General features: G+C 61.3%; 9 protein-coding genes across 9 annotated transcripts; 6 read left to right on the plus strand and 3 right to left on the minus strand.

The window, feature by feature from the left end:
- Positions 1-240: 240 nt before the first annotated feature.
- Positions 241-2555, plus strand: EHS24_005898 (uncharacterized protein; the record flags this gene model as incomplete). Its single annotated transcript, XM_028621374.1, has 6 exons — positions 241-536; positions 716-825; positions 985-1178; positions 1263-1604; positions 1666-1833; positions 1896-2555. The coding sequence occupies 6 exons, from the start codon at positions 241-243 to the stop codon at positions 2553-2555; spliced, it is 1770 nt and encodes a 589-aa protein (XP_028477826.1).
- Positions 2556-3350: 795 nt separating this feature from the next.
- URE1 (Urease) lies at positions 3351-6182 on the plus strand (the record flags this gene model as incomplete). The annotated part of the gene is made up of 6 exons (XM_028621375.1): positions 3351-3374; positions 3491-3680; positions 3741-3790; positions 3836-3890; positions 3948-4672; positions 4722-6182. The coding sequence occupies 6 exons, from the start codon at positions 3351-3353 to the stop codon at positions 6180-6182; spliced, it is 2505 nt and encodes an 834-aa protein (XP_028477827.1).
- Positions 6183-6593: 411 nt separating this feature from the next.
- Positions 6594-7881, minus strand: EHS24_005900 (uncharacterized protein; the record flags this gene model as incomplete). Its single annotated transcript, XM_028621376.1, has 4 exons — positions 6594-6971; positions 7131-7354; positions 7400-7643; positions 7711-7881. The coding sequence occupies 4 exons, from the start codon at positions 7879-7881 to the stop codon at positions 6594-6596; spliced, it is 1017 nt and encodes a 338-aa protein (XP_028477828.1).
- A 465-nt stretch (positions 7882-8346) lies between these two features.
- On the plus strand, positions 8347-9678 carry EHS24_005901 (uncharacterized protein; the record flags this gene model as incomplete). The annotated part of the gene is made up of 2 exons (XM_028621377.1): positions 8347-8998; positions 9038-9678. 2 exons carry the CDS (start codon positions 8347-8349, stop codon positions 9676-9678), a joined length of 1293 nt encoding a protein of 430 aa, XP_028477829.1.
- Positions 9679-10119: 441 nt separating this feature from the next.
- PEP2 (Vacuolar protease A) lies at positions 10120-11873 on the plus strand (the record flags this gene model as incomplete). Its single annotated transcript, XM_028621378.1, has 5 exons — positions 10120-10187; positions 10326-10591; positions 10723-10853; positions 10944-11488; positions 11594-11873. The coding sequence occupies 5 exons, from the start codon at positions 10120-10122 to the stop codon at positions 11871-11873; spliced, it is 1290 nt and encodes a 429-aa protein (XP_028477830.1).
- A 6117-nt stretch (positions 11874-17990) lies between these two features.
- EHS24_005903 (uncharacterized protein) lies at positions 17991-20881 on the plus strand (the record flags this gene model as incomplete). The annotated part of the gene is made up of 2 exons (XM_028621379.1): positions 17991-18362; positions 18434-20881. 2 exons carry the CDS (start codon positions 17991-17993, stop codon positions 20879-20881), a joined length of 2820 nt encoding a protein of 939 aa, XP_028477831.1.
- Positions 20882-21066: 185 nt separating this feature from the next.
- EHS24_005904 (uncharacterized protein) lies at positions 21067-22007 on the minus strand (the record flags this gene model as incomplete). Its single annotated transcript, XM_028621380.1, has 2 exons — positions 21067-21425; positions 21500-22007. The coding sequence occupies 2 exons, from the start codon at positions 22005-22007 to the stop codon at positions 21067-21069; spliced, it is 867 nt and encodes a 288-aa protein (XP_028477832.1).
- A 266-nt stretch (positions 22008-22273) lies between these two features.
- On the plus strand, positions 22274-22456 carry EHS24_005905 (uncharacterized protein; the record flags this gene model as incomplete). Its single annotated transcript, XM_028621381.1, has 1 exon — positions 22274-22456. The coding sequence occupies one exon, from the start codon at positions 22274-22276 to the stop codon at positions 22454-22456; it is 183 nt and encodes a 60-aa protein (XP_028477833.1).
- Positions 22457-25990: 3534 nt separating this feature from the next.
- EHS24_005906 (uncharacterized protein) lies at positions 25991-26766 on the minus strand (the record flags this gene model as incomplete). Its single annotated transcript, XM_028621382.1, has 4 exons — positions 25991-26057; positions 26199-26282; positions 26341-26440; positions 26622-26766. The coding sequence occupies 4 exons, from the start codon at positions 26764-26766 to the stop codon at positions 25991-25993; spliced, it is 396 nt and encodes a 131-aa protein (XP_028477834.1).
- Between the last annotated feature and the right edge of the window lie 686 nt (positions 26767-27452).

A 27452-nucleotide genomic window follows, 5' to 3' on the forward strand; every position in this document is an offset into this window, starting at 1 on the left:
TCGCTCGGCTATATGGGCGTTGGGGGGTACTTCCCGAATTGCGGTCCCCCGCTTGGAGCCGCGGCCACAACGGCTAAGCACCGGGCCCACTTGACGCAGTTGCCGCATGGCCCCCGCCTTTGATCCGTGACCGCGATGTCCATAACCCCCCCACGCTGTGTCCCATCCTACTGGGCACATTTGACTTGACATCTCCATCCTCTCCACCACAACTACTACCTCAACTGACACACCCACCCAATGCTGCGTACACGCATAGCCCGCCCGCTCCTGGCCGCCAGCCGCACGCGCGCCGTGGTGGTCCCCTCCCGCACGCTCATCGCCCAGCCTCCACACCTGCCGAACGGTGCTCCCCCACAGCCTCTGCCCACGGCGATCAAGCAGAACAGCCCCGAGACGGTCGCTGCAAAGGAACACATGGGCCAGCTGGTCGAGCGCTACGAGGGTCTGCGCGCCAAGGCGCGTGAGGGCGGCGGCAAGAAGACGCTGGACAAGTGGAAGAGCAGGGGAACCGGAAAGCTCGGGGCTCGTGAGCGGTGAGTCACTCTTGTTGTCTGTGGCTATGGTTGTTCTAGGTGGGGGGGAAGAGGGTTAAGGACTGGACGAGCTGCTGGACCGAGACGTTGTCAGCTCGCATGAGATCCTCAGACCCTCGCCCATCCCCCGCACACACAGCTGGTTAACGTCGGCGGACTCTCAAGCTGACAGTGTCCAGCATTTCCGCACTCCTGGACCCGGACAGCGCGTTCCTCGAGCTCTCCCCACTCGCTGCGCATGAGGTGTACCCCGACGACCTCCCTGGTGCCGGCATCGTCACTGGTATTGGTGAGTACAGCTGCTCGGTTCGAAATCGCAGCTACCCCGCGGGGCTCACTGCCGCTTCCACCCGAGCCTCCTCCTTTCCATGACGGCGGCGCTGGCTGCACTCCGATGACCCGACGCTTGCCGCGACCATTGTCTTGCACCCGTGCTGACACACTGCAGGAACCGTCTCTGGCCGCCGGTGCATGATTGTCGCCAACGACCCCACGGTCAAGGGCGGAGCATACTACCCTCTGACCGTCAAGAAGCACCTCCGTGCGCAGCAGGTGGCGCTCGAGAACCGCCTGCCGTGTATCTACCTCGTCGAGTCGGGCGGTGCCGCGCTGCCGTACCAGGCAAACGTGTTCCCGGACCATGTGAGTGGCGAGAACAGATGGGAGAGGAGAGCGGAGCAGCTGGTTTTTCTGGTCCACGGGACGACAGCTGACGGCGCCATTCAGGACCACTTTGGCCGCATCTTCTACAACATGGCGCGCATGTCCGGCCTGGGCATCCCGCAGATTTCGGTCGTGCACGGCATCTCCGTCGCTGGCGGCGCGTACATGCCCGCCATGTCTGACGTGGTCATCATTGTCAAGAACCAAGGACGTATCTTCCTCGCGGGCCCGCCCCTCGTCAAGGCCGCGACGGGTGAGGTGGTCGACGACGAGACCTTGGGCGGCGGCGAGATGCACACGAGCGTCTCGGGCGTGGCCGACTACCTGGCCAACAATGACTCGCACGCGCTGCGTCTGGCCCGCGAGGCCGTGCTTGACCTGGGACACGCGAGCGTCCCGTCTGTGGTGAGTTTAGCTGGAGACGATCCGCCTGTAACCACGACGACAGCTGACACTCTTCGTGTAGAAGCCCGACCGCCCCGTTCGCCCGCCAGTGTACCCGGCCTCGGACCTGAACACCATTGTGCCCCCCGACTCGCGCCAGGCGTTTGACATGCGCGAGGTCATTGCGCGTATCACGGACGGCTCCGAGTTCCGCGAGTTCAAGAAGGAGTACGGCAAGACGGTCATCACTGTGAGTCGGGAGCAGCTATGCCAACTTGACCCAGCTGTTCAGTTTAAACTGACATGTCGTAGGGCTTTGCCGAAATCCACGGCCACACGGTCGGCATCATTGGCAACAACGGTGTCCTCCTGTCGCCCTCTGCCCTCAAGGCCACGCACTTTATCGAGCTGTGTAACCAGCGCGGCATCCCGCTCGTGTTCCTCGTCAACGTCTCGGGCTACATGGTCGGCCAGGCGGCCGAGCGCGGCGGTATCGCCAAGGACGGCGCCAAGATGGTACGCGCCGTCGCGCGCGCCAAGGTGCCCAAGTTCACCATGGTCGTCAACGGCTCGTACGGCGCCGGCAACTATGGCATGTGCGGCCGCGCGTACTCGCCCCGCTTCCTGTTCATGTGGCCCAACGCCAAAGTGTGCGTCATGGGGCCTGACCAGCTCTCGAGCGTCATGCAGACCGTCTCGGGCAAGCGCCACTCGGACGACGCCGAAAAGCAGTTTGCAGCGCTGCGCGACCGTATCGAAAAGGAGTCTGAGGCGCTGTACTCGTCCGCCCGGCTCTGGGACGACGGCATCATCCAGCCCAGCGACACGCGTGATGTCCTCGGTCTCGCTATCGAGCTGGCGGCCGACGAAAAGGCAAGCAGGAAGAACGGCGGCGGCGGCGGCGGTAACGGCACGCGCGGCGAGATTGGCGCCGACGGCGATTCGGGCGACTGGGGCGTGTTCCGTATGTAGTCAGGACGTGAGAGGAAGGGATACACAGGTGTAGTACAAGCGTAGTACAAGCGACGGAAGCGATGAAGATGAATGCAGCAGATCTGTGCAATGTGACGTAGACGGCGATGTGACGTGCTGGTCCGTTGGAGGATGGTCTGAGTGTGCAGCAGAGACGGTGGATCTGGACACGATCTGCCATGGGGGATCATGGGACAGCGTACAACGTACAGCGTTGACTCGTGGCTGCATGTTCTAGCGCAGAGATTGCAGAGAGCTACTTGTGTGTCTGATATTCTGAGGACTCTGGGGTAAGTCTTGGCAGTCACGGCATGCGGGGACGATTCCTTATCTCCAACGGTCGCGATGCGGGGGTAACTACGACGCGCAACGGTTACTGGCAATGTAGTGCTGAACAACACCATGCACAACGACCACGCTCCCACATGCCACACGCGCGTGGCCCCACCGGCCCCCGCAGCACGACACTGCATCTGGACATGCACAGCGGGGACGGTGTTGGCATGTTTGTGAGATCCCAGATTCGCGCCCACCCGAACTGGCCGGGGACAAACTGGTGGCCAATGACGTCGATGAGAGATGCCGCCAGCCGCAGAGATAAGACGGGCGTCTGCCAGTGGCCGCGCGCGGGGGAGAGGAAGGGGGGGGCTGAGTCCTTTGTTCTGTCTCGCCTGTTCCCATTGACATACACAACCCCCCATTCACCGCTCTCGACAGCATAACACTCCTCATCGTCGTCGTCGTCTGCATCCCCTTGACACTTGACACTCGACACCACCCACCGCGTCACTCACGATGCACCTCCTCCCGCGCGAACAGGTGAGTCTGTTTATCGGCATTTCTCCCGCCCCCCCCCCCCCCCCCCCGTCGAGCGCGACCTCTCGATGGTCCTCTCCCTCCCTCCCACCTCCTTCCCATGCTGACGGTTGACCTAGGACAAACTCATCCTCGCGAGCGTCGGCATCTTGGCGCAACGCCGCCTGGCGCGCGGTCTCCGCCTCACGCGTTCAGAGACCGTGGGGCTTATCGCCTGCCAGCTCCAGGAACTGATCCGCGATGGCAACCACTCGGTGGCGGAACTGATGGATATCGGCAAGAAGATGCTGGGCCGCAGGCATGTTGTCGGTGGGTAGTGGCAAGAAGGGGGGAAAGAGAGAGGGGAAGCGCGGGGCTGACGGGTCCAAGATGGCGTTGCGGAGAGCATTCACGATGTGCAGGTCGAGGGCACGTTCCCCGTGAGTTGACAGGGATTTCATCTGCTCCTCAACTGACATTCTCAGGACGGTTCATTCCTCGTAACTGTGCACGACCCGGTATGCTCCGACTCTGGTGACCGTATGTATCCCCATTTCACAGCTGAATCCTAAGTACGCAGCTGACACGGCGGTCCAGTCTCTCTCGCGCTGTACGGCTCCTTCCTCCCCGTCCCTTCCGAGGACCTGTTCCCCATTCCCGCGCCCCTCGCCCCCGCGGCGCGCCCCGGCGCAGTCGTGTGCACCAAGCAGCGCATCAAGCTGTCGCAAGGCCGCAAGCGCTGGCTCGTCGAGGTCAAGAACGAGGGCGACCGCCCGATCCAAGTGGGCTCGCACTTTCCCTTCCTCGAGGCCAACGCTGCGCTCGTGTTTGACCGTCTGCTGGCCTACGGCACCCACCTGGACATTGCGGCCGGTACGGCCGTCCGCTTTGAACCTGGAGAGCGCAAGACGGTCTCGCTTGTGGAGATTGGCGGACACAAGGTCCTGGCGGGCGGAAGCTCGTTGGCCGCGGGCAAGTTTGACGAGGCCAAGCGCCTCACGACTGTAAAGGCCAAGATTGAGGAGCATGGGTTCGGGCACAAGACGCAGGCCAACGTCCAAGAGGCGCCCACGCCCGACATGGACCACGAGGTGTACGTGTCCATGTTTGGACCTACTGTCGGCGACCGCGTGCGCCTCGCAGACACCAACCTGTGGGTCGAGGTCGAAAAGGACTACACCGTGTATGGCGACGAGTGCAAGTTTGGCGGCGGCAAGGTCCTCCGCGATGGCATGGGCCAGGCAAGCAACCGGTCCGACTCCGAGGTGCTCGACTTGGTCATTACCAATGCGCTCGTCATTGACTGGTCCGGTATCTTCAAGGTGAGCTGAGCTACCGCTATCTGGGCCGCAGCTGACATTCTCTTCTCAGGCCGACATTGGTGTCAAGGACAGCAAGATTGTCGGTATTGGCAAGGCGGGCAACCCCGACATGCAAGACGGTGTGGACGCCAACATGGTTGTTGGCTCCAACACCGAGGTCATTGCGGGTGAAAAGCTCATCGTCACTGCCGGCGCGTTTGACTCGCACGTCCACTTTATCTGTCCCCAGATCTGGGAGGAGGCAATCGCGTCCGGTATCACGACGATTGTGGGCGGTGGCACTGGTCCCGCGGACGGCACCAAGGCGACGACCTGCACCACCTCCAAGTTTTACATGGAGGGCATGATGCTGGCGACGGACAGCTGGCCGATCAACATTGGCTTTTCGGGCAAGGGCAATGACTCTGGGCCCCGTGGCATGCGCGACATTATCGAGGCCGGCGCGTGCTCGCTCAAGATCCACGAGGACTGGGGATCCACCCCGGATGTCATTGACTGCGCGCTGGTCGTCGGCGACGAGTACGACGTCCAGGTCAACATCCACACCGACACGCTCAACGAGGCTGGATATGTCGAGAGCACGATCGACGCGATCAAGGGCCGTACCATCCACACGTACCACACCGAGGGTGCCGGTGGTGGCCACGCGCCGGACATTATCGTCGTGTGCGAGCACCCGAACGTTCTCCCGTCCTCGACCAACCCTACCCGCCCATACGCCGTCAACACGCTGGACGAACACATGGACATGCTCATGGTGTGCCACCACCTCGACAAGTCGATCCCCGAGGACATTGCGTTTGCCGACTCGCGCATTCGCGCCGAGACGGTGGCGGCCGAGGACGTCCTCCAGGACATGGGCGCCATTTCGATGATTTCATCCGACACGCAGGCCATGGGCCGTATCGGCGAGGTCATTACGCGCACCTGGCGGACGGCCGCCAAGATGCGCGACGTGCGCGGCCCGCTCGAAGGCGACTCGGAGGGCAACGACAACAACCGCGTCAAGCGCTACATGGCCAAGATCACCGTCAACCCGGCCATTACGCACGGCATGTCGCACCTGGTCGGATCCGTAGCCACGGGCCAGCTCGCCGACTTGGTGCTCTGGAAGCCCGAGAACTTTGGCGTCCGCCCCGAGACGGTCATCAAGGGCGGCTTTATTGCGTGGGCACAGATGGGCGACGCCAACGCGTCCATCCCCACCGTCCAGCCCGTCATCGGCCGGCCCATGTACGGCGCTGCGCCCGAGAGCGCCGCGCTCAACTCGGTCGTCTTCACGTCGCAGGCGGCCATCACGTCCGGTGTGGTCAAGGGCTACGGACTGAGGAAACGCGCCGAGGCAGTGAAAAAGTGCCGCGATATCACAAAGCGCGACATGAAGCTCAACGACTGCATGCCCAAGATGGCCGTCGACCCCGAGACGTACGAGGTGCATGCCGACGGCGTGCTCATGGATGTCCCGCCGGCCACCAAGCTGCCCCTCGCTGCGGGATCGTTCCTGTACTAGGCGTTCGGAGTGACAAGGACAAGGAAACGAGAGCGAGTGAATGACGCTTCAGAAGAGGGGGACGGGGCCGGGCATCATGGGGAGGGGTTGGGTGTGTATATATGAGCAAAGGGATTTCTATGCAGAAGTGTTGTTTCTCAGAGATGAGAGATTGCTCGCGGCGGCTTCAAGAGACGGCAATGCAGATCCATCTTTTGTGGCGCATAAACGTATCGCTACAACAACAGAAGACAGGACTGTTCAGGGAGAAAGGAGGTGGAAGTAGATTAGAACGCTGGGTGGGGCTTGTAAAGAGCGAGACGAGATGGACAGAGAGAGAGAGCGCGCGAGAGAGCGAGAGAGAGAGATGTAAAAGAAAGGCCGGGGGGTGAGGGAGAACAATATTCCAGAAAGAAAACCCCTGCAGTGGGCCTAGTCGTGCGACGACCAGACGTCTTGCTCGCCCTTGGCCACCGTCATGGTGAGCACGCCGAGCTCGAGCCCGCCCCACTCATGCATGACGGCGTCGTCGTCGTCGGGGCTCACCACGCGCGGCGCACCGGCCGGCTGGCCCTCGACGTCGCCGCTGTGCGCCGCTGCCGGCGTGGGCATGCGTAGCGCCACAATCACTTCCAGCGGCTCGCCAACGATCGAGTCGAACGCGTCTGGGTCGTCGGGCGCGAACCGCGGCGGTATGGGAATGTGGGCGGATTTCGGGTACGAGACATAGTTGGGGAAGAAGGGGAGTTTAGACCATGGTTTTGGCGGGTTGTCCACCATGACAGGTGTGGGGACAATGGCGAGTGGGTGCTGTGGAACGGGTGTTAGCTGGTTGGCACTTGGCACTTAGAGGGGAGATTAAGCTGAATGGGACTGAAACCGAAGGCGGTGGTGAGGCGGTATATTCCTGGCCATGGACGACGTCGCTTGTGGGTATGGCTTGTGGGCGCAGAGGAGTAGGACACTTACCAGATCGTCCAGGGAGGTGACTTCAAGCACACCGCGGGCGCCGTACTCGTTTTGTTGCTGCTCGAGTTCCTTGTCGCCCCGGCTACTGCTAGGCGCCGATGGCCCCGCCTCTTGCGGTCGAGAAACAGCAGTGGTGGTGGTGGCGCCGTCGACCTCGGATGGAGTGCTTGTAGGTTCGGCGACAGTGACCATGCCCTCGGCTCCTCTCTTCGCCATCCTGGTATCTGTCATCGTCGTCACTGCGGCCGTGTGGGCTGCACCACACCCACTACCGTCGTCGTCCTCGTGGTTCTTCTCCGTCACCTCCCACCAGTCTGGGGTGCGCCACCCGTCTGCCTTTATGAAGGCAGGTCGCTCGCGCATGGGCACATACCCAGACATGCCGGGGACCATGAGCCCAAGACGTTCTGCTTCATTGATAATGATCCTGCGGCGGCGGCGGGTACGGAAGATGTTGAATATGGAGACGAGGGCAAACGCCCCGAGCACTGCAATGAGGATGTAAAAGAGCTGCTACAAGGTAAAGATCAGTCCCATACATGTGTAACGAAGAGGATCGGTGTGTGCTGCTGCTGCTCACGTTGTTGTAGAACCCGCCGCTGCCGCCGCCGCCGTTTGCTATCGTGGTCGTGCTTGGGGTTGCAGTGGAGGTAGGGGAGCCAGGGCCGCTGCTAACGTCGAGCCCTGGTGTAATCGACAATATTGAGGTGGACCCGTCCCGCCGCCCAAGGACAGGCGTGGGTGGGGACATGTTGGGCGATGGGGGCCTGTGCCAGGGATGAGCGTGTTGTGCAGAGAGAGAGTTGCAAAAGGGGAGAGAAGGGTGTGTAGTTGATGCGAATGGGGTGTAATGGGCGAGAGGGAGAGTTAGTGATTGACCAGAGCGAGCTCGCCACCATTGTACCATGCCCCGGCTGTCGGGCGGGGCCTCGCAAGGTCTCACATGGAATCAGGGAACAAACGGCCATGTGTCTCGTGAGAGCAATGGGGGCGGTGGCCCTCAGCGCTGACCCATTTTTTGATCCCGCTCTGCCCACCTAATGTACCTGTTGGCGGGCGCAACCGAGAGGCCACCCAGCCCGCCAGCGAGGATGAAGCTGTTCCGAGTGAGGAGTCGATTTCACAAGTCTCTCCACCATTCGCCGGGTCGCCGATACGATACGATAAACTACTGCTACATTCTTCTTCCGACCACCACATCCCATATCTCCTTCCCATGACCAGCCCCCTTCGTGCGTATTTCCTCGGCACGGGCACATCCACGGCTCTCCCAGTCGGCCCATGCCTCGCACAAGTCGACAAGCCAAGCCGTGATGTCGGTCTCTTTCTCGACACGTACAACGCCGCGCCAGAGGACCAGCGCCAGCCAGACAGGTGGGGCGGCTACGACCCCAAGGGCGAATGGCCAGCAAGTGTCGCTTGTGGATCGTGCCGCGCGTCCGTCAGCCCCAGCGTAGAGGAAGGCTGGAAGAACCGCCGCGGCAACCCGGCCATGGTGCTCCGAAAGCAAAACGCCAACGGCGAGTGGCGCAATGTTGTTGTGGACGTCGGCAAGACATTCCGCGAACAGAGCTGTCGCTATTTCCCCCGTTGGGGCATCAAGCACATTGACGCAGTGCTTATCACCCACGGCCACGCCGACGCGTACAATGGCCTCGACGACTTGCGCGAGTGGTGTGTCCGTCAAGGCCGCCCCATGCCCATCTACCTCACCCAGGCGACTTTTGACACGGTCGCGGCGTCTTTCCCGTACCTTGTCGATAAGACCAAGGCCAGCGGAGGCGGCGACCTGCCGACACTCCAGTTTAACGTGATCGAAGATGAGGACGAGTTTGAAGTGGAGGGTATCAAGGTCACAACTTTGCCAGGTGGGTCAACCTGCAGTTGAAGCGTGCTGACCCACTCAGTCGTTCACGGCCGTTACTTTCACGCCCCCGAGCCGGCCAAGCCCACCGAGCCGCCTGCACCGAGCGCACCTGGCTCGCCCCAGCGCGTCGAGTCGCCTGCCCCCACGGCCCCTCAGCCATTCATCTGCCTGGGCTACATCTTTGACAACAGCCTCGTCTACCTGTCCGACCTGTCGTCTGTTCCCGAGCCAATGTATGCCCGTATCGAAAAGACGCTCGCCAAGCGCTCCGCTCCCCCTGTCCTCGTCGCCGACACGCTGTGGCCATGGCGTCCCCACGCATCGCACATTTCCTTCCCGCAGGCAATGGACATTGCGCTGCGCCTCAACCCGCGGCCGGCCCACACCTACCTCGTGGGCATGACGCACCCCGTCACGCACTGGACGTGGCTGGAGCTTGGCCGGCACATCCGCGGCGAGTCGGGCAAGGAGCCCACTCACCCGGACCAGCACTTGAGCCAGGCGCTCATTGAGAAGGTGTGGGAGTCAGAGGACATGGTCAAGATTGCCCCCGAGCTGGCCAAGTGGGGAGGCCTCGTCGAGCCTGCTTGGGATGGCCTGGGACTGGAGATTACCGACGACGGATGCACGGAGCTGCCATTCGGCGCCGCCGGCGGTTCGGCCGGTGGATGGGGCTTCTGAGCTGAGGGTCCGGGTGGGCTAGAAGAAGGGCGGGGGGGCCCAATGTTTGGTGAACTGCGCATCAGACTGTGTTTGGATCCACCTTGCCCAGATATATAGATTTTGATAGAGACACAGAGCGTTGGTGTGATGTATATGCATGTTCCGGCGCGCGATGAGGTGGGCTGCCAGCTGCCCGCTGCCACAGAGAGATGGCTGTTGCTGGCATTCCGCGCGTGGGTGGATGCGCATTTCGATTCTGATTCATATGATCCGAGTGACGTCAGTGATTACCCCTTTTGGACGGCTGTGTCGGGATCTATCCAGCCATGCCAGCCAGCCTCCGACAGACGCTCAAGGGGGCCTTCATAAGCGTTCTCGGCCCATCGCCCACTCGCATTATCGATAACCCCCACCCTCTTTCCATTCACATCCACCCACACACCGCATCCATCAGCTACAATGAAGGCTACGGTCCTCCTCGCCGTCCTCGCCGTCCTCTCGGGCAGCGCAGACGCTGCAGTACACAAGTATGTATCGCCACCCGTACAGTGACACTGCCCCCTACCCACGCCAAAGACCCACTCCATCACGACCGGTCGGGTCTGGCCGCGTAGGCGTTGCCACCGTACTCCATCCGCACCATGTAACTGACCCACCCACCCTAGGATGAAGCTCAAGAAGCTCGACCCCGTCGCCAGCCTCGGCCCCCACGGCATCCCCCCTCACCTTGAGGCCGAGTTCCTCAAGCACAAGCACCTCGGCGGCTTTGAGGACGATGCCATGAACCAGGTGCCCTTCATCTCCCGCGACAGCCTCAGGGGCAAGGGAGGTCGCAAGCACCACTCCCAGGAGGACGAGCGCTACTGGGCCCAGTTCTTCGACTCTGAGAAATCGGTCGACGTCGCTGGCGGCCACGGTGTCCCCCTTTCCGGTGAGTTTGTTGTGACCCACCCCACCCACACACATGGGCGGAACGGGGCGCTCTGTCGGGTCCGAGCGTCCCGGACCGGAGCTGTGTGGGGGCTGTAGACAAAACAACGTGGGCTGGGCTAACATAACAAGACTACATGAACGCCCAGTACTTTGCGCCCATTACCATCGGTACCCCCGGCCAGGAGTTCTCTGTCGTCCTCGACACTGGCTCGTCCAACCTCTGGGTCCCCGGCAAGTCGTGCTCGTCGATCGCTTGCTTCGTGAGTGGCAACTAGGTCACGCTGTGCCCACAAGGGGCTTGGCGTGACCCTCTTCTGCTCCCCCCCTGTACCCGCTGACGTACCCGTAAGCTTCACCGCAAGTACGACTCGGACCAGTCGTCGACCTACAAGGCCAACGGCTCCGAGTTTGCCATCCGCTACGGCTCGGGTTCGCTCGAGGGCTTTGTCTCGCAGGACACCATGACCATTGGCGACCTTGCCATCAAGAAGCAGGACTTTGCCGAGGCTACCAAGGAGCCCGGCCTCGCCTTTGCCTTTGGCAAGTTTGACGGTATCCTCGGTCTCGGCTACGACACCATCTCCGTCAACCGTATTGTCCCGCCCTTCTACAACATGATCAACCAGGGCCTCATCGACGACAAGGTCTTCGCCTTCCGCCTCGGATCGTCCGACGACGACGGAGGCGAGGCTACCTTTGGCGGTATCGACCACTCGGCGTACACCGGCAAGCTCTACTACATTCCCGTCCGCCGCAAGGGCTACTGGGAGGTCGAGCTCGAGTCCATCACCTTCGGCAAGGATGAGCTGGAGCTCGAGGGCACCGGAGCTGCTATCGACACGGGTACCAGCCTCATCGTTTTGCCTACGGACGTCGCCGAGATGCTTAACAAGGAGTAAGTGGTTGTGCTGGGATGTTTGGGCGACGTTTGGTGGAGCGTGGGCCGAGATTGGTCGAGTTCGGTGAATTTTCCGGGATGGTTGCTGACTCTTTTTTTTAGGATTGGCGCCGAAAAGTCGTGGAACGGCCAGTACACGGTCGACTGCGCCAAGGTCCCCAGCCTGCCTACCCTCTCGTTCAAGTTTGGCGGCAAGGACTTCCCCATCAGCGCCGAAGACTACGTCCTCAACGCCGGCGGCACCTGTATCTCGGCGTTCACCGGCATGGACATTCCCGCGCCCATGGGACCCCTCTGGATCATCGGAGATGCCTTCCTTCGTCGCTGGTACAGTGTTTATGACCTCGAAAGGAACGCTGTTGGCCTCGCGCTTTCCAAGTAAGAGGAGAGAGCGTGCTAGGACAGGGCTCTTCGAAAAAGAGGAGAGTCGAAGGTGTGAGCGGCTCTGATGTGGTTCATCTCCCGGCGAGGTTCTTCAACGTGGATGTTTGATCCCGAGCGAGCTTGTACTAGCGGTGTGTCGTCTAGTCGCGCACCGCAGAACAATATATATGCGCCGTATGAAGAAAATACAGTAGAGATGGAGCCAGGCAGGCTGGGCAAGTTGAAAGAGGCGGTGGGTGGGTAGGGCGTGGGGGTGCCGAAAGGTGAATTACGGTTTGTGGGAGTCGGGAGAAGGGGGGGTGGGGGAGGTTGTCCCTCCGTGGATGGTATGTATGCATACGGCGGACATGGTAGGAGATATCAGAAAGATCCCACACTGACACCCAGTTGGGTGGAGAGGATGAATGAGGAGGGGGGACAGAGACCGGCGGTTGTGAATATGGGTCCGTGGCTTTAGACGCCTGAACCACACGTTCATTCTTGCCGCACTCCATCCCTCCATCGCCCTCCTTCCGTTCTCCTTCTTCACTCCAACACCACATCAAGCCCTGTATGCGTAGTCGTCGGAAGGATGCACCCCCGTAATCTCCCTGCGTCCATGAGCATACCCAGTTGACAACCCACTGCATTTTCCGCAGGCTTGTACGCGGAATACCACTGCCGCGTCGACCTCGCTTCACCGGGGCACGGCGTCGTTTTCTGGCCCCAGGGCTCCTGCACCACTGACCAGCTTCTCGTTTCTAACCTGCCTCCGCCTTCACATGCCTGCTGCGGTTCCCGCCCTAAATGGCCACAACGTTTTCAAGTCTGCAGCGTCCGGGCGAAATACTGACGAGTGCGTTGGCAACAAGTGACAGTGGCCCAGTACAGTAAGCTAGGTGAGGTGCTCGCTGCTCGTTCATTTATTATGATGCTTGGGTGAATCAGTTGTCTCCTTTGCTGTGACTTTATTTTTGGTTTGTTTTGTTTTGTTTTGATTTATTGTTAATATTTGTCTTTTATTTTATTGACTTTGGGATGTTGTGGCTCCCGTGCATAACTGACGCCGGATGACGTCGGAGGGCAGCACCCTGTCCTCGAGGATGAGGGGTATGACCTGCACGTACATTGGAACGTTCCACTCCGTATTCTGTTCAGTGGCGAGTACTGTGGACAGCGCGCCTGCGGATCATGGTAAGCTTCGGTTGTTGCACGCTATGGTTATCTCGGCCCCGTTTCCTGGCTCTGATGGGGGCTTGGGGTAGAGCTGTCCATATGGCGGCCGATCTCCGCCGCTCCCAACATACATACTGTACGTTGACAAAGGACGAGTTCCGGTCCCTTTCTTGGACACTACATAGTCTATGTAGAACCCTTGACAACCACCACCTGTGCTCCGCCAACTCGCGAGCTCGCAACATTGCCTACGCACCCTGGGGCAGGCTACATGTGCATGGCATGACCAAACACTACCTTGCTGCTGTTGATTGATATCCTCGCCTACACGCTCAGCAGACGCCTGGATACGGGGCCATGCGCACAGCGGTACATGACTACGCCGTGACCGAATACGGCCAAGTGCGTTCCGCCCGTCTTGTGCGGCTTCGAGCGAGGTGGAGTGGGAACTGTTTCCTAGAGCAAGGTATAGACACCTTATGGTGTGTAGCATGTACGAGACGCGATGGACACAGTACACAGTGTACAGTGTAGTGCCAACAGCAACATGTGCTGGCGGCAGTGCGGTCATGAGGCTGCAAGTACTTGCATGCTTTCGGCCCAGCGTCGAACGTTAGTTTAAGCTGTTGTGCTTTTGCTCTGTTACCCTGGCACGTGGCATGTCCGTGCAGGCTGGTGACACTGCCACTGCCGCCATCGTCAGCGCTGTACGGCCTGTCCAACGTTGAGCCTGACGAACGCCCTGCGCGGTCAGGAGGAGGTACCCAACTGATGGGCCACGCGGCCTAGGTGAGGTGGGCCAATGAGCTGCAAGGAGCTGCCACACACGGTGCACGAGGAACAAATAGGCGTAGCAAGCACCAAGGGAGAGGTATATCTAGCCCTTACTCTGCGCTCGAGATTGGGGGCATGTTCTTCGGCATAGCCATGTTCTTCGGCTTCTTCGTGTACCCGCCAAGGTGCCCGCCAAGGTCCGTCACGCTTGAGTCTGCATGGCTGCACACCTCTCCTTGCTCCGCCAGTGTTGGCCCTCGAACCTGCGTTACAGTTAACCACTAATTCCCAGTTGCTCGCGTTCGTACAGTACTTACCTCTGCGCCTTGGACTGTTCGCACTACTATGCCGCATTGTTTAACGGTATTTGGAGATCTCGGCGAGGGCAGGCATGACTCGCGACAATACGCTCGAGTGCCTCTTCCTTCAGGACCCGTGTTCGTTTGGCCACAATGTCTGTAGCTGTGGCCTTTGGCGGCGCTTTTAGTGGTTAGCTTTTAGTTGACACATTTGCTGAAACGCCGCCACTTTCCATCAGGCTTTGATTGCAAAAGGGTGCTTCGGCCTGCTCGTCGGACGATATCCGTTGCCGCTTGCCAGGTTACTCAGTCGCTGCTCCTACAGTAATCTGAGGAATTGGGGGTGGCATTGAAGCTGTGCGGTTTGGGTCAGACGTTGTCAGTTGTCGGTCGAATACTTGCTGTTATATATCAGCCTCTGACAGACAGGCATACAGCCTGGCGACGTGGCTGTCTAGCACACGCCATACGTCGTCAGCAGCGCCACTCGGCCAGCTTAGTCTGACGAGAATGCTTGGCAATGTACAGACAGGACTCGATACTTGGACTCTTCTCTCGGAAAAGCCTCTCGGAAACGGAAATTCGGCGCGATGGTGCAGACCCATGACAATGCTTCTGGTGTACATATTTAGCGTTTCCCCAGGCCGACTACGCCATCGGCAAATGCGGGACCGCTGGTAGACGGTAACTGTTCGGGCTCCCTGCCATGGCCACCACACGCCGAGAGCGGCGGGCCCCGCTTCCCCGAGCACTCGGCATACCGCCGGCCTGAAAGTGCAAGTGCCAAGTATGCGCGTGTTTTTGGCGTGGCGGACGGTGCTGTTTCTACATTTTGTCGGGGCTGGACGCCACATTGTGTGCCAACCGCCACCAGACGGTGACCGAGCCCGCTGACCGACCCACCATCTATCGGCCACGGCCGTGCCGCTAGTACGCACTGCTGACGACGCCGGTAAGGACCAGGCCCCCCGTTCCCGACGTGGGGAGGAGGCGCGCGACCGTCCGCGTCGAGTGTCGAGGCGTCTACGCGTGGGGCCGACCGACCCACATGTCCCAACCTGCCACACCGGTGATTCCCGTAAACGCGGGGCCGAGTCCGGTGGGCAGGGGTGGCAGGGACCGGCACGCTGGCTGGGGCCGCGACCACGTCTCGAATCTGTGGCTCCTTGAAGTCCTTTGATTCCTTTCCTTCGAACGGAGAGGGCATGCAGGACAGTAGGCCTGTGCCCGCAGCAGACACAGGACAGGGGACGTTGGGAGAAACCAAGGGGCCACCAGGGGTGCCGGCGCCGACGAAGCCGTTTGCCGAAGGGTCCAGTGTGCCAGTGTAATTTGCACGCACACTGGCCGACGTGTGTGGCCCGCTGTGCGTTGGGGCTGTATCGGCCGTTTATACGCTCTCGACCTGTCATATGGCACACACCCCACCCCGCCCATGAAAGCGACGCCGCACCTTGTTCGGGGCTTGCCCCAATCCACCAAACCCACCAACTCCACCTGACCCCCGCGCGCGCGCCGTCGGGCTCCGATACATTACACGAGTGCACTCACGTCAGTGGCCGCGCGGCGACCGAGAGCGTGCTCGGAGCGTGTGCCCGCTGTGCCCGGCCTTTTCGCAACTCGGGGCATTGATGTGTGGCACTGGTTCTACACAACACCCCCGGGTAGCTTCAGCGCCATGGACCGGTCGCGTCCCCGGTGGCCGTATTGCTGTCCCGCGTATGCATGCATTGGCAGTGGGGCCATTTAGCAGGTGGCAGCTTGCACCTTTTGGTCTCTGCGTGGAACCCCGTCATCCGGCCACTCCTGAGCTCCGCCGAGTGACTCCGTGCGCCGAGGGACGGGCCACGCAGCTTGAGAGGGGGCAGCGGAGCGCGGTGGAGACACAGGCGGTACACTTGTCCCCTCAGGACACATCCCCCCCGTCCCCCAATTGACCAGACGCCGCGGCAGCGCTTCGGCGCATGCGGCGGTGCGTGGTGCGCGGTGCGACGGCCCACGGCCCATACTGTGCATATACGTTGCGACATGCGCAGGCGTCGAGTCGAGGCTTCACAAATGCCCCGACGGAGAAGCGTCCAGTGCAGTACCTCCGGGGCAAAATTAATTTGTTCTTGGCGCTGGGGTGTCCGTTGCGTGGGCGGCCGCCTTGTCCGTTGCGTGGCCGACGGGTGTGCAGGTGTTGTGAGGGGGAACTGCTTGAACGGTGCGGCGAGAGGGGTGCGTGGATATACGGAGTTGGAGGTCGACAGAGTGACCCCAAGGTTCACCGGAGACGGCCCGTGGCTGCGACCCGGCATATGACGGCAGCCAGACGCCTGGGCATGGCTGGGCACATGGGCGGCGGCGGCGGCCGCGAGAGACCAGTCCGTGTTGGAGCCCTCTGGTCCTGCTGCCTCGGCCGCCCTGCCCGCGCCGTTCGGTCAGGTCTTCGGCTCAGACTATGGGTTGCCGTATGCCGACGGCGCCGATAGCTAAGCTTACCGGCTGGGAACGTGCCGGCTGCGGTTGCTGTACGCACACGGTGGTACGGTGGGGTGAGGGGGTGGTTGGTCTAATAACAGAGCTCTGGAACTAGAAGCCCACCCACACGGGCTGCACGGGTTCGCCGCGGGATGCGGACGAGTCTGTGTCTGTCTCTCGTTGCTCGGCGCGCGGGCAGGCGGGAGGATCGAGCGGATGGGAGCGCCGAGAAGACAATTCAGGGGGGGTCTCCACCCACGGTCGGTTCGGCGCGCGCGCGCGCGGGGCAGAGACACGCGCAGCCACACCGTGTCCAGGAAGCATGCAGCATACGCGCGCACGACTGCGCGGGGGCCACAGGCAAGCACTCGTGCCGTATCGGTCGCTCTCTCTCGCTGTCAGAGCTCTTGGTGAGAGCGGTAGACTCCCCGAGAGGAATATATACACACTCTACTCGTACGTGACCGCCGCCGCCGCCGGCGCCAGGCGGGGGCGGGCGCCGGAAAGCGCCACAGCCAGCGAGTGCGTTTTGAGCGAGTCGTTGCTCTGTGCGGGTGCTGCTTGGAATTGCTTGGAATGGTGCTGTTTGCTTGCTTGCTGTGCTTTGTGAGCTGCGGGGGTGGGCATTTGTGGCATTCGGGTACTGCACGAGCAGGGAGGCCCGTTTCGGCCCTCTCCGTCGAGCGCGGGGGGGCGGTTGCACGAGGGGGGAGAGCGCGGGAGCAATAAACGGCGGTCGGTCGGGGGGGCCACACGCCTTCGGCATCCGCGCCGGCCGGCCTGCTGCGCGCCAACACAAGCGCGCGGGGACGACGCAGGCGGGATGGAAGCGAGAGAGACGGAAAAGAGAGAGAGGAGGAGAACAAGGTCGGGGCGGCGCGGGCGTGTGGGCGGGGCGGGCGGGGAAGGAAGAGCAAGGACAACTCTGTGTCTCTCTCCGGCAACCCCGCGCGCGCCCGCCTCACCCACCCCGGCCCACGACACCACAGACCATGGCACGCACGCACGCCGCGCCGCCGCTTGCACTGCTGCACAGTCCCCCCCACTGCTTGATGTCGTCGTCGCACCGAGCGCTCTCATCCTCCTCTTGTCCGTCTTGACCATCCACCCATCATCATCCCCCCCATCACAGCACCCCCACTCGCCACACACCCACCCACACATCCACCACCCACCCACCACCACCACAACCTCCCCCACCAGAGTGGAGGTTCCGCGTCGCGTCCTCTCGGTCTCACCCACGCAGACGACACAGCACCAACAAAGCCCATCCCTTCGTCCCAGCTACTGCTCCCTTCCCTCCCTCCCCCATCCCCATCCCAGCGCGCGTCGCTGCACCCTCTCACCCGTCACTCCTTGAACCCACCCCTCCACCCTCTCTCTTGAACCAGCAGGGCGCCCTCTCGCTAGCAACACCAGACTCCATGTCGATATCCCCCGTCGCCGCACCGCACTCGGTGCCGCACGTGGTGATCCACGTGAACGAGCCCTCGACGTCGGGCTCGGACCACGAGCGCCTCGCCACCCCGGGTGCCCACAGCACCGTTGCACCGAGCATCACGCCCTCGTCCTCGTCAATGTCACCGCCTGCGCCCCCAAGCTCGGGTGGCATGGTCAAGCACGAGCTTCCCATCGAAGAGGACGAGCTTGACGAGCTCCGTGACGACGACCCGGTGCCCACGCCCCGCCCAACGCTGTCGTCGGTGGCCCCCGGCCCCAGCCCAAAGCCTGCGGCGAACAGTGGCTCCAAGAGCCGCAAGAGCTCCTGCGACCTGTGCCACCACCGCAAGATTAAGGTGGGCCCCCTCCTTTTTCATTTAACCCTCTCCTCCGCCACAGTACGCTAACCCGCATCTTCCTTTTGCAGTGTGACCAGGTCCGCCCTTCATGCTCGTCGTGTATGCGCAAGGGCCATCCATGCCACTACTCGGAGGAGACCGAGGCCAACAACCCCCACGCCGCGCGTCGTTCGTCGGACAAGTTTACTGGCGACGTGCGTCAGCCCGTGCCGCAGGGCAGCCGGGCCACGTTTGCAGTCTCGAACGGCGGGTCGCCCGCGTGGATATCCAGCTCGTCCAGGCCAAAGAGCTCCTTGCAAAACGGCAGCCGCCCTGCGTCCGCAGCCGGTGGCGGCAGCGCCAGTGCCGCCGACCGCAAGCGCCGCCTGGACCGTGACCGCATTGTGAACGGCTACGGATCAAGCAGCGACGAGGGCGATGCCGATGCAGAGGGGAGTGTCGGGAGTAAGGGTCCATCCCGTGCTCCCAACGGCAACGGTAACGGCAGCGGCAACGGCGGCGGCGTGGACAATGAACTTGCCGACATGCTTGGCGACACAAAGGACGACGAGGTGGACGAGCTCCTGGACAGCGGCGACGAAGGAACGTCGTCGCGCGGCAAGAAGCGTGACGCCTCGGTCGACGACGAGCTGTCTGGCGAGCTCCTCGAGCTGGCCTCGGCGCCGCCCAAGAAGAAGAAGGCTCGCATCCCCGTCGTCCCAGACATGAGTGGCCGCGCCTCTGGGGGATCATCCCGTGCACGACCTCCTACCGCCCGCACGTCGCTCCCGGCGTCGCTCCACCACACGGCGGCGGCTGCCGTTCCCCCAACGTATGCAGGCCGCTACGACGCCTACAACGTCCCTCTGGTGACTCTCATGCAGTCGCTCCCATCGCCCGAAACGCAGTCGATCCTGTTCAACACGTTCTTCTCCGACCCGTTCCTCACAGAGGGCATCTCCCTCCTCCAGCCCCAGTTTGTCGAGGATTTCCACTCACTCGTCGAACGTCGGGCCAGCCAAAAGCTGCGCGAGGGCGACGCCACGACGCTGGCCAACGCGTTTGCATTCTTGGCAGTGGCACTGCGTGTCCTGCCGGAAGAGACGGGCAAGCTGCTCCTTGCTTCGGGCTCTTCGGCGGCGACGAGTGCGCCCCGTTCGGCTGGGCGTATCATTGCCAACCAGATGGGCTCCGCCAACGACCCGACCCCGCTCGACCAGCGGTACTTTGAGCTTGCCCTGCTTGCGGCGCAGATTGCCGAGCAGCGCGATGCGCCTTCGGTAATGTACGTGGTCCACAAGCTGGTTCTTTTCCGCTACGCGACGCTGGGGTTCCGCAAGGACAAGGTCGTTCTGGCCGGCGGCTGGCTCGCACAGGCGATCAAGACGGCACAGGCCCTCGGTATGAGCAAAGAATGGGAAGGTATCCCGCAAGGGGAGCGCGAGCTGCGTCGGCGCGTCATGTGGTCGCTCTACGTTGCCGACCGCCAGTTTGCGTTTGACACGGCGTTCCCTTACACCATTCTCGACACGCACCAAGGCATTCACCTCCCGTCACCAATCTCCGAAGCCGACCTGTACAAGATCGCGCCAGACTCACCCACCCTCCCACCACACTCGACCGAGTCGGGCCCTACGGCGTGCACTGCCTTGTTCATCCACACGCACCTCGCACGTCGCATCACCCCCATCCTCGACTCGTTTGCCACTGTCGGACCGTCAGGAACACCACACGACCTCGTCCTCCGCTTTGATGCCTCGCTCGACGCGTTCCAGGACGCCCTGCCACCTTACCTCCGCCTCTTCCCGCTCACGGACACGCGCTTCGACTCGCAGCACCCTTACCTCGCCCCACACCGCGTGCGCCTCCACTCGACCCTCTTGTCGTACCGTCTCGGCGTCCACCGTGCCCACCTCGCGACCTACCTTGCTCCGCAGAGCTTGCCAGCTGTTCGTGCCGTGATTGCCCAGGTATGCCTCGCGTCGCTCCGCTGTCAAAAGTCGGCCAAGATGCTCGACCCCAAAATCTCGCCGCGGCTGTTCAACCCGGCGACCGTGTTCGAGTCGGCCGCGACCCTCGCGTTGATCATGTATGTCGAGCGCGCCGTGGCAGGTCCCAGCGGCTCTACCTCGATCGTCATGTCAAGCGAGTACCTGGCCATGCGCGCCGGTGTTGCCGACGGCCTCGAGCTGCTCGACAGCCTCGGCTCGTCCAGCGACAATGCGGCTTACGCACGCGGTGCCGTCCGCGTGCTGCGCGAGGTCATTACCAAGGTCGACGCCGGTCCCAAGGCCGTCCCGGGCAGCTCGACGTCGCCCACACTCAACGGCAACGGGCTGGACAGCGACGGTGCCGCCAACGGAGGAGGCAAGTCGGCCTCCCCTGCAGGCCGCGACGGCTCGCCGTCGTCCACCAACCCCTTCCTCGCCGGTGTGGCCGCCTGGCTCGACGTCTGGCGTGTTGCAGGCATCAACGTCGACTATATCTTGCGCGAGGCCGACTGGCCGAGCTGGGAGAAGATCATTGCTCCCATGTAAAGCAAACACCCTTCTTCCCCACCACACCCAAATTTACTGTGATACCCATCTTGTGCTTGCGAACCCCCAGTCTCCCTAAATGTAACCCGTAGATGATGAAATCCCTAGTATGATGTGCCAAGAAAAGTGTCTCCGTCCCTTTCCACTTTATTACATGCCCACGGAAGTGTAAGTCTACGTATAAATCACAGCCTGCTCTCGGTGTCCACCGCACCGCCACCACGCAAGTTACTCCTGATCCGCTCGAGCTGCGTCTCGGTGAACCCCAGGTGCGAGGTGAAGTACCCGTCCCACCCGCCGTACACTTCGTTGATGCCGTCCACAAACGACGTGAAGAACGTGGGGCGGATCGAGGCCACATTCTTAAACGCGACGTTGTTGGGGTCGGAGACGTTCCACGCCGTGATGATGGCCTTGTGCAGCATGTCGCGCCCGGGCTCGAGGCCGATACGCGACAGCATGTAGTCGTACAGCACGTCGGGCTCGTCCGTGCCCGCCAGGTGGTGGAGCATGCCGGCGAGGATACCGGTACGGTCGCGGCCGGCTGTGGGTGTGTTAGCCTGTTAGCTCGTTGGAGTTGGGGGTTCGGCCTCCAGCTACGCTTGGCTGTGTACCCACCAGTGCAGTGGAACAGGATGGGGTCGTCGGGCGAGTCGTGCAGGTGCTCCAGGACGGCGCGGAAGGTGGGGCGGTACTGGGCCGCAATGTACAGGTACTGCTTCTTCCATCCTGGCGATCCGTCACCTTCCTCAAACCCGTCCAGGACGAGCTTGCGGTGCTCGCCCTCGGTGGCGAGCCAGACGTTTTGCACATTGTCCGCAGCCGGGTCCGGCGCCGAGGTGACTTCACGCCGGCCGCGCAGGTCAAACACTTTGGTCACGTTGGCCGACAGCCACTGCTTGGTGGCCTCGTCGTCGCCGAGCTTGGCACAGCGGTAGATACGCCCCGGGGCGATGGAGCAGCCCGGGATGTGGCCCATGTCACGCAGGTTGAGTAAGGGCGAGACGATGAACGGCGGCGTCGCGAGCGCCGCGGCCAGCTCGTCGGCCGGGATCGCGTCGTTGATGTCCGTCGTGGAAATGGCCTCGAGCTGGTCGCGCGGGAGCGGGTGGGACGTCGCTGTCATGGTGTGTGGTGTTGGGGTGGTGGATGGTAAAAGACGGTCGACACAAGTCGTGTCATCGCCTGCGCGTGCTCCCATCTGGACATGAGTTCCGGTCACGTCGGTCCTGGGATTAAGCGTCTCGGCGATCGCCGATAAGACGAGGTCAATAACCTGGCAGTTTGGGACGCATTAGCTTGGGTGTTAATGGCGTGATTAGGTCACCAAATGGCGCATGTGCCGCCGCCAGTCCCCCACGCAGTACCGAGGTTATAGCAAGACGACGCATAATGTGTGCCGGCTTTGGAGTTCACATTGATAACGACCTCGATGTCAATCGGACTGAACGTGGCGGTCAAGAATGGCGAACCAACTGGGAGAGCGATTTGGTGTCCACATCCGAGGTGTCCCACCTTGCGCTCAAATATGAGAACGCTGAAGAAGTGGGCACATCCGGTACCCTCTTCATTTAACCTTGAAACCTCCAGACAACAGGGCCAACAGACGATAGCAGGTTAAAAAGCAAGTGGCACTGTCGTGGGTGGGCTGGTGGGCTGGTGGTCACCGCACACGTCACTGCACCACCATCAGTGGCGGCGGTGGCGGTCGTGCCGTGGAGCGAGGAGGCCTTAGTTCCTTGCCGCCGACGCCGAGGTACGTAGGGAACGGCGCCTGCAGGATGAGAGCATATACAGCGATGGCCAGGACGTATCGAGCACACGGCGGTGTGCAACTCGGATGTCCTTTATTCATCACACGCGTGCTATGGGAACCCCTCTCTCACACTGTCCTGTTTGACTACAACTATACACACCCTGGGCCACAGAGACACTATACTATACTCTCGTCTCCACAGGTATCTTCCACTCGACGTATCCCCTTGATTTAGTCGACACCCGTCTGTCTACGCATGAGGGCCCCAATTCGCTCTTCTCCGCTCAATGACGCCGGTATCTCTATCGACAAGTCTGCCGGGTCGGCTTGTTTGCACTTTGTCTAGCGCGATCTAGCGCCCATAGCCACCATAATAGCTTGCGCTCTTGGCACGTTCGATTTCGGCCCGGAGCTGCGCCTCGTCTGCGGACCGTGTGAGCGGACGAACACGGCTCAGAGATAGTGGAATGTAGGGATGGGGGGAGGCACAGAGGATCAAACTCAGGAACTCGACTGTGTAGACGGAGACACGAAGACGCTACTGCGAAGGGCCAGAAACAACGCAGAGGAACGTGGGGAGACGGTGGGTACTGTGGCGGTTGAGGTGTTGCACACTCGTGTGTCCGTCGTCAAACCTGCCAGTCCGCCCAGATGGTCGCCGTTGCTGGCCGCCACAGGTCCATATAAATGTGGTCCCACATGCTCCATACCGTGGGACCCCGCGGTGACCACCCAAGCCGAGCATGTGACCCCATGGCGGTGCAACGAGAAGGTGGGTATCTTCTGTGGCACACCAAACTCGCCGTGCGCACCCACCCCGCCTCAAGTGTCAAAGCACCTGACACCTGCCGTGATGCGTCATCACAGACGCCACCCCAGGCCGATGGCGGCCTGATGGCGCAGTGTAAGATGGGTCTAGAAGCTGATCCACACCTTACGTCGCAGTCGCAGTCGAGAGTGCCGGGGTCCAACGGGAGGGCCCCATACTACTCAAAGTCGCGATTACCGCCCCTGTGATCTTGTGATGCACAACACCCAGATGGGTCCAGGGACGGAACAGTTGTTCCGCTTCAACCAAGACCGTGACAGTGGACGATAAGGTGTGAGACGAGGCGTGTTGGCCGGTGACCAGTGGGAACCCCCGTCCGCCGTCCAGTGGAGCCAGGTCTGCAGCCAAGGGATCGTCGCTGCGCGAGGCGTGTTCCAGCGTAGGAGGCAGGGCTGTCACGTCACTGGGCGTTCCCAGTAGGTACGAGTAGTGTGGGGATTGTACCTCTACAACGTCTGAGGCAAAACAAAAACCCGCGAGCGAGAGCACGACCAGGAAAAACACAAAGGAGGGTGCCAAATGGCAGAGACTTACGACCTGAGCACATTCCTGACTTGCCCGCAGGCTGGCCACACGTTTGAGACGAGTCGTAGGAGACGGCCACGCCGCATTTACCGCGCTTGGAGGGGAGGACTTTGGAACTGAGCGAGGTGAGAGAGAGGAAAGGCAGTCAGCGTCCACTCTGCGGGAGGGGGTACAGCACCCAACGTCGCTGACGTTTAGACTCACTACCAGGCGACGTCTTTTGATGAACTGGAGCCATACATGATGAAGGAGGTGGGGGGGGTGGACGGGATGCGGTTATCAAGGCGTAGCCGGTAGGTCTTTACTTTGTCGTTGCTGGAAGCTGCAGTCTTGTCGTCTTTTGCCACACTACCACAAACTCGGAGCTTGAAAAGGGGGAGTGTGGCATTCGCGAGTCGGCCGTTCTTGTTTATATGTTCGAGCCAGACAATGAGACAACGATGTGAACAGCGTCAGCGTCACTGTGGTACTGTGGCTCAAGAGACAGGGACGGGGAGGGTGGAACCTTACATGGACATGATGGTTCTGCGCCTGACGCACAGACACAAGATCACAGAGGGACACACGTACACACGCCTTGGCCGACAGAGGCGTGCAGGCGTGCCGAAAGGCGCTTTTGGGCGGTCCACAGTCTAGGAATGCAGGAACAGAACAAACCTACAACCTTTCCACCGGCGTGCACCCACTTTATTGCGACACAGTATACTGCTGCGATGGATCTTGGAACAGTGTGCCGACACAAAAGGTATGCGGCTGTAAACCCGTTATGCACAAGCGGGTGGCGGGGGATGGTAACGATGCAACATCAAGGTCTGGACTGGGTGGCGAATGCTGAAATGCTGACCAGACAGAACGCCAAAGGTTGGTGTGGCCCCAACCCTGTGGCGGCGGCCGAGCGACGCCTACTGAACATGTTGCGCGACAGAGACGCCCATGTGCACCACTTGAAAGGGGCCATTGTTCGCTCGCCAACGACGTTACCCAAGCCTCTGGCCTCTGGTCCTTGCTCAGAAACCGCACGTTTCGCTATCGAGAAGCCCGAATCCCACGGTGGGGATCTCGGCCGCGTGCGGGGGGGACGTTGCCGGTTCTGTGATCTGTGAATATGCCCTGTGTGGACGCGCGGACGTGTGTGGAAACGCCATGTCGCTTTCACCTGGTATATAGATCTGACAGAGATCTGACCTGTGCAAGAACAAAGGCGTGGAGGCGCCCCCCTCATAATGGCCCAAAGGAGAACGCAGTATGGAGATCTACTAGACCACCAAAGTCGTGGAAATAAGATCATTGTGTGTTTCTCCGATTATGGTTCCGTTGCCACCCGCCAGGACCCAACAAGAGTGGCCTGCACCCAGACGGAGCTGAGCGGCTCACGGCACAGTCTCCTTACAGTACCATCGACAGTCCGGAGTCCACAGCCCACACAGGCCACATTTGAGTTTGAGGTGGGCAGGACCCATGCGGCGACTGCGACATTGCGATGGCGCTGGCAAGCGGACACCAGCCGTCCGCGACATTACCTGCCGTTCCTGTCACCATGTTTTTTACCAAATGGTCGAATCGTCCGGCACGCACCAGATTCACTGGCATTCTCGGCCAGGAGCTTGAGAGGCAATGGACCAGTTGATGCACATGCACCACGGGCTTCCACGTACGGCTGCTGCAGTTGCATTCGTTAGGCACCAAGCACCGGCGCACTGGCTCGTGTGGGAAAGCTCTCGCCGCCACACAGACTGCCTGGGTCTGCGACATGGGAATCGTATTGCATCGTCATATCTCGCACGTACAGGGGGAGCGAATGGTACAGCCGCGGCGAGGGGCGTGGAGGAGTGTGGGTGGGGGTGGTGGGGTACATGCTATGGGGTGACAGGAGGGGTCTCTTGGCTATGGGGGATGGAAACAGACAACTTGCTTGAGGTGGGTGGGGATCGGGCATCTCTAGAGGGAGACGTCAATCGTCCACTTTCCGGGTTCTTGGGTGCGTGTTGAACGCGCCAGGCTACGAGTCCTGGGGCTGGGTCTGCTGGTTCTCATCGGTAAAGAAGTTGAGGCGGCCGGTCGACACCCTGGGGAGCAGGTGTCAGCGTGGACAACGAGAGTGACACAGAGTGTGACACGGAGACGGCGGGAACGGCTGTTGGTACATTGGGATGGACTTGCCGCTGGCCTGACCACCTCCATGTTACTCCGAATGCGGGTAGACTCACTTGTCAAAGCGACGCTGCTTGGCGCCAGTCAGCTTGGCCGTGCAGGGCGACTGGAGGGCATCCGTGGGCGAGATGGTGGGCTTCCTGGAGAGCGTTAGTTGATGCTGCGCAACCTCCGAGACGTGGAATCCAGATCACTCACTTGCCCTGCTGAGCAAACTTCTTCGCGAGAAGTGCCTTCTGCCCCAGCGAAGCGCCGGGGATGCTGGGGTCGACGGTCTGGCCGGGGACGACCTGGTTGGCTATGGCTGTCAGCACAGACTCTGGTGGTTGGGCCCAAGGGACTCGTCGCCATCAGGAGCGACAAGCGCTGATGCGGAGATGGTGGTAAGGGTCCGTGCGTGGGTGGGACAAACAATAGTTCGGCCTCATCCACAACATCAACCCCCGGGAGAGTCGAGAACAGCCACGGCGATGACTTACGGTTGCTCTGGCCCAAGGGCTTGGCCTGCTGGACGACAGCGGTGCGCTTGGGGTCGTGCATGGGGGCAATCATGGGAGAGACGTTTGCCGAGGTAGCGGCAGAGTCGAGGATGATGGAGCCGGTTGGGGTGATCGACTGGGGCATTGTGGTGGCGTGAAGTGGGGGGGACAGGGTGGGTGAGAGGAAGCAGCAGAGAGCGCAGGTGTGAAGAGAGAGGAGGTGTGAAGATGAGAGAAGAGTGAAAGAGGATAGGCAGGTTGCGCAGATGTATTTGGGGTGTGTGGGAATATATGTTTAGGGCGGTGTCAAAGTCTAACGAGGGGCCTCTCCAGACTTCTGTTATGACTCTGTCTCTGTCTGTGTCTGTGTCTCGTCTCTCTCTCTGGCGGATCCGGTGGCGAGTGGAGCCGGCCGCGGGGGTGGGACAGGACGGTCGATCGGGTGACCTCCCTGGCGCAGGCGGCAGGCAAGGGCCAGAGGGCCTGGAGTGCACGATGGCTCGCTGACCGCTCGTCTCACCTGCTCGAGTCAAGATGCATCCCTTTGCACCCTTTGGCTGTGCAGCTTGTGCACGCAGTTCAAGTGCTGCCATTCGCCTGCTGATGGCTGAAAATGAGCTTCTGGGGGCCTTGGGGTGGGTGGCTGCACCGTCTCAACATGACATGACGCATCGGACGGCATTGTCCCTGGGGATAAAAATCACACACGTCCGGACGGCGTTACGGTCAGTCCGCCCCCGTGGCACACCCATTTCAACCGGCTGTTGGCCTGCTGGGTATCACAACGATGAGAGCATGAGCACAACACACATGCAAGAGGTTATGCTTCGA

This window comes from Apiotrichum porosum (genome assembly GCF_003942205.1).
Source record: "Apiotrichum porosum strain DSM 27194 chromosome Unknown scaffold_3, whole genome shotgun sequence".
NCBI lineage: Eukaryota > Fungi > Basidiomycota > Tremellomycetes > Trichosporonales > Trichosporonaceae > Apiotrichum > Apiotrichum porosum.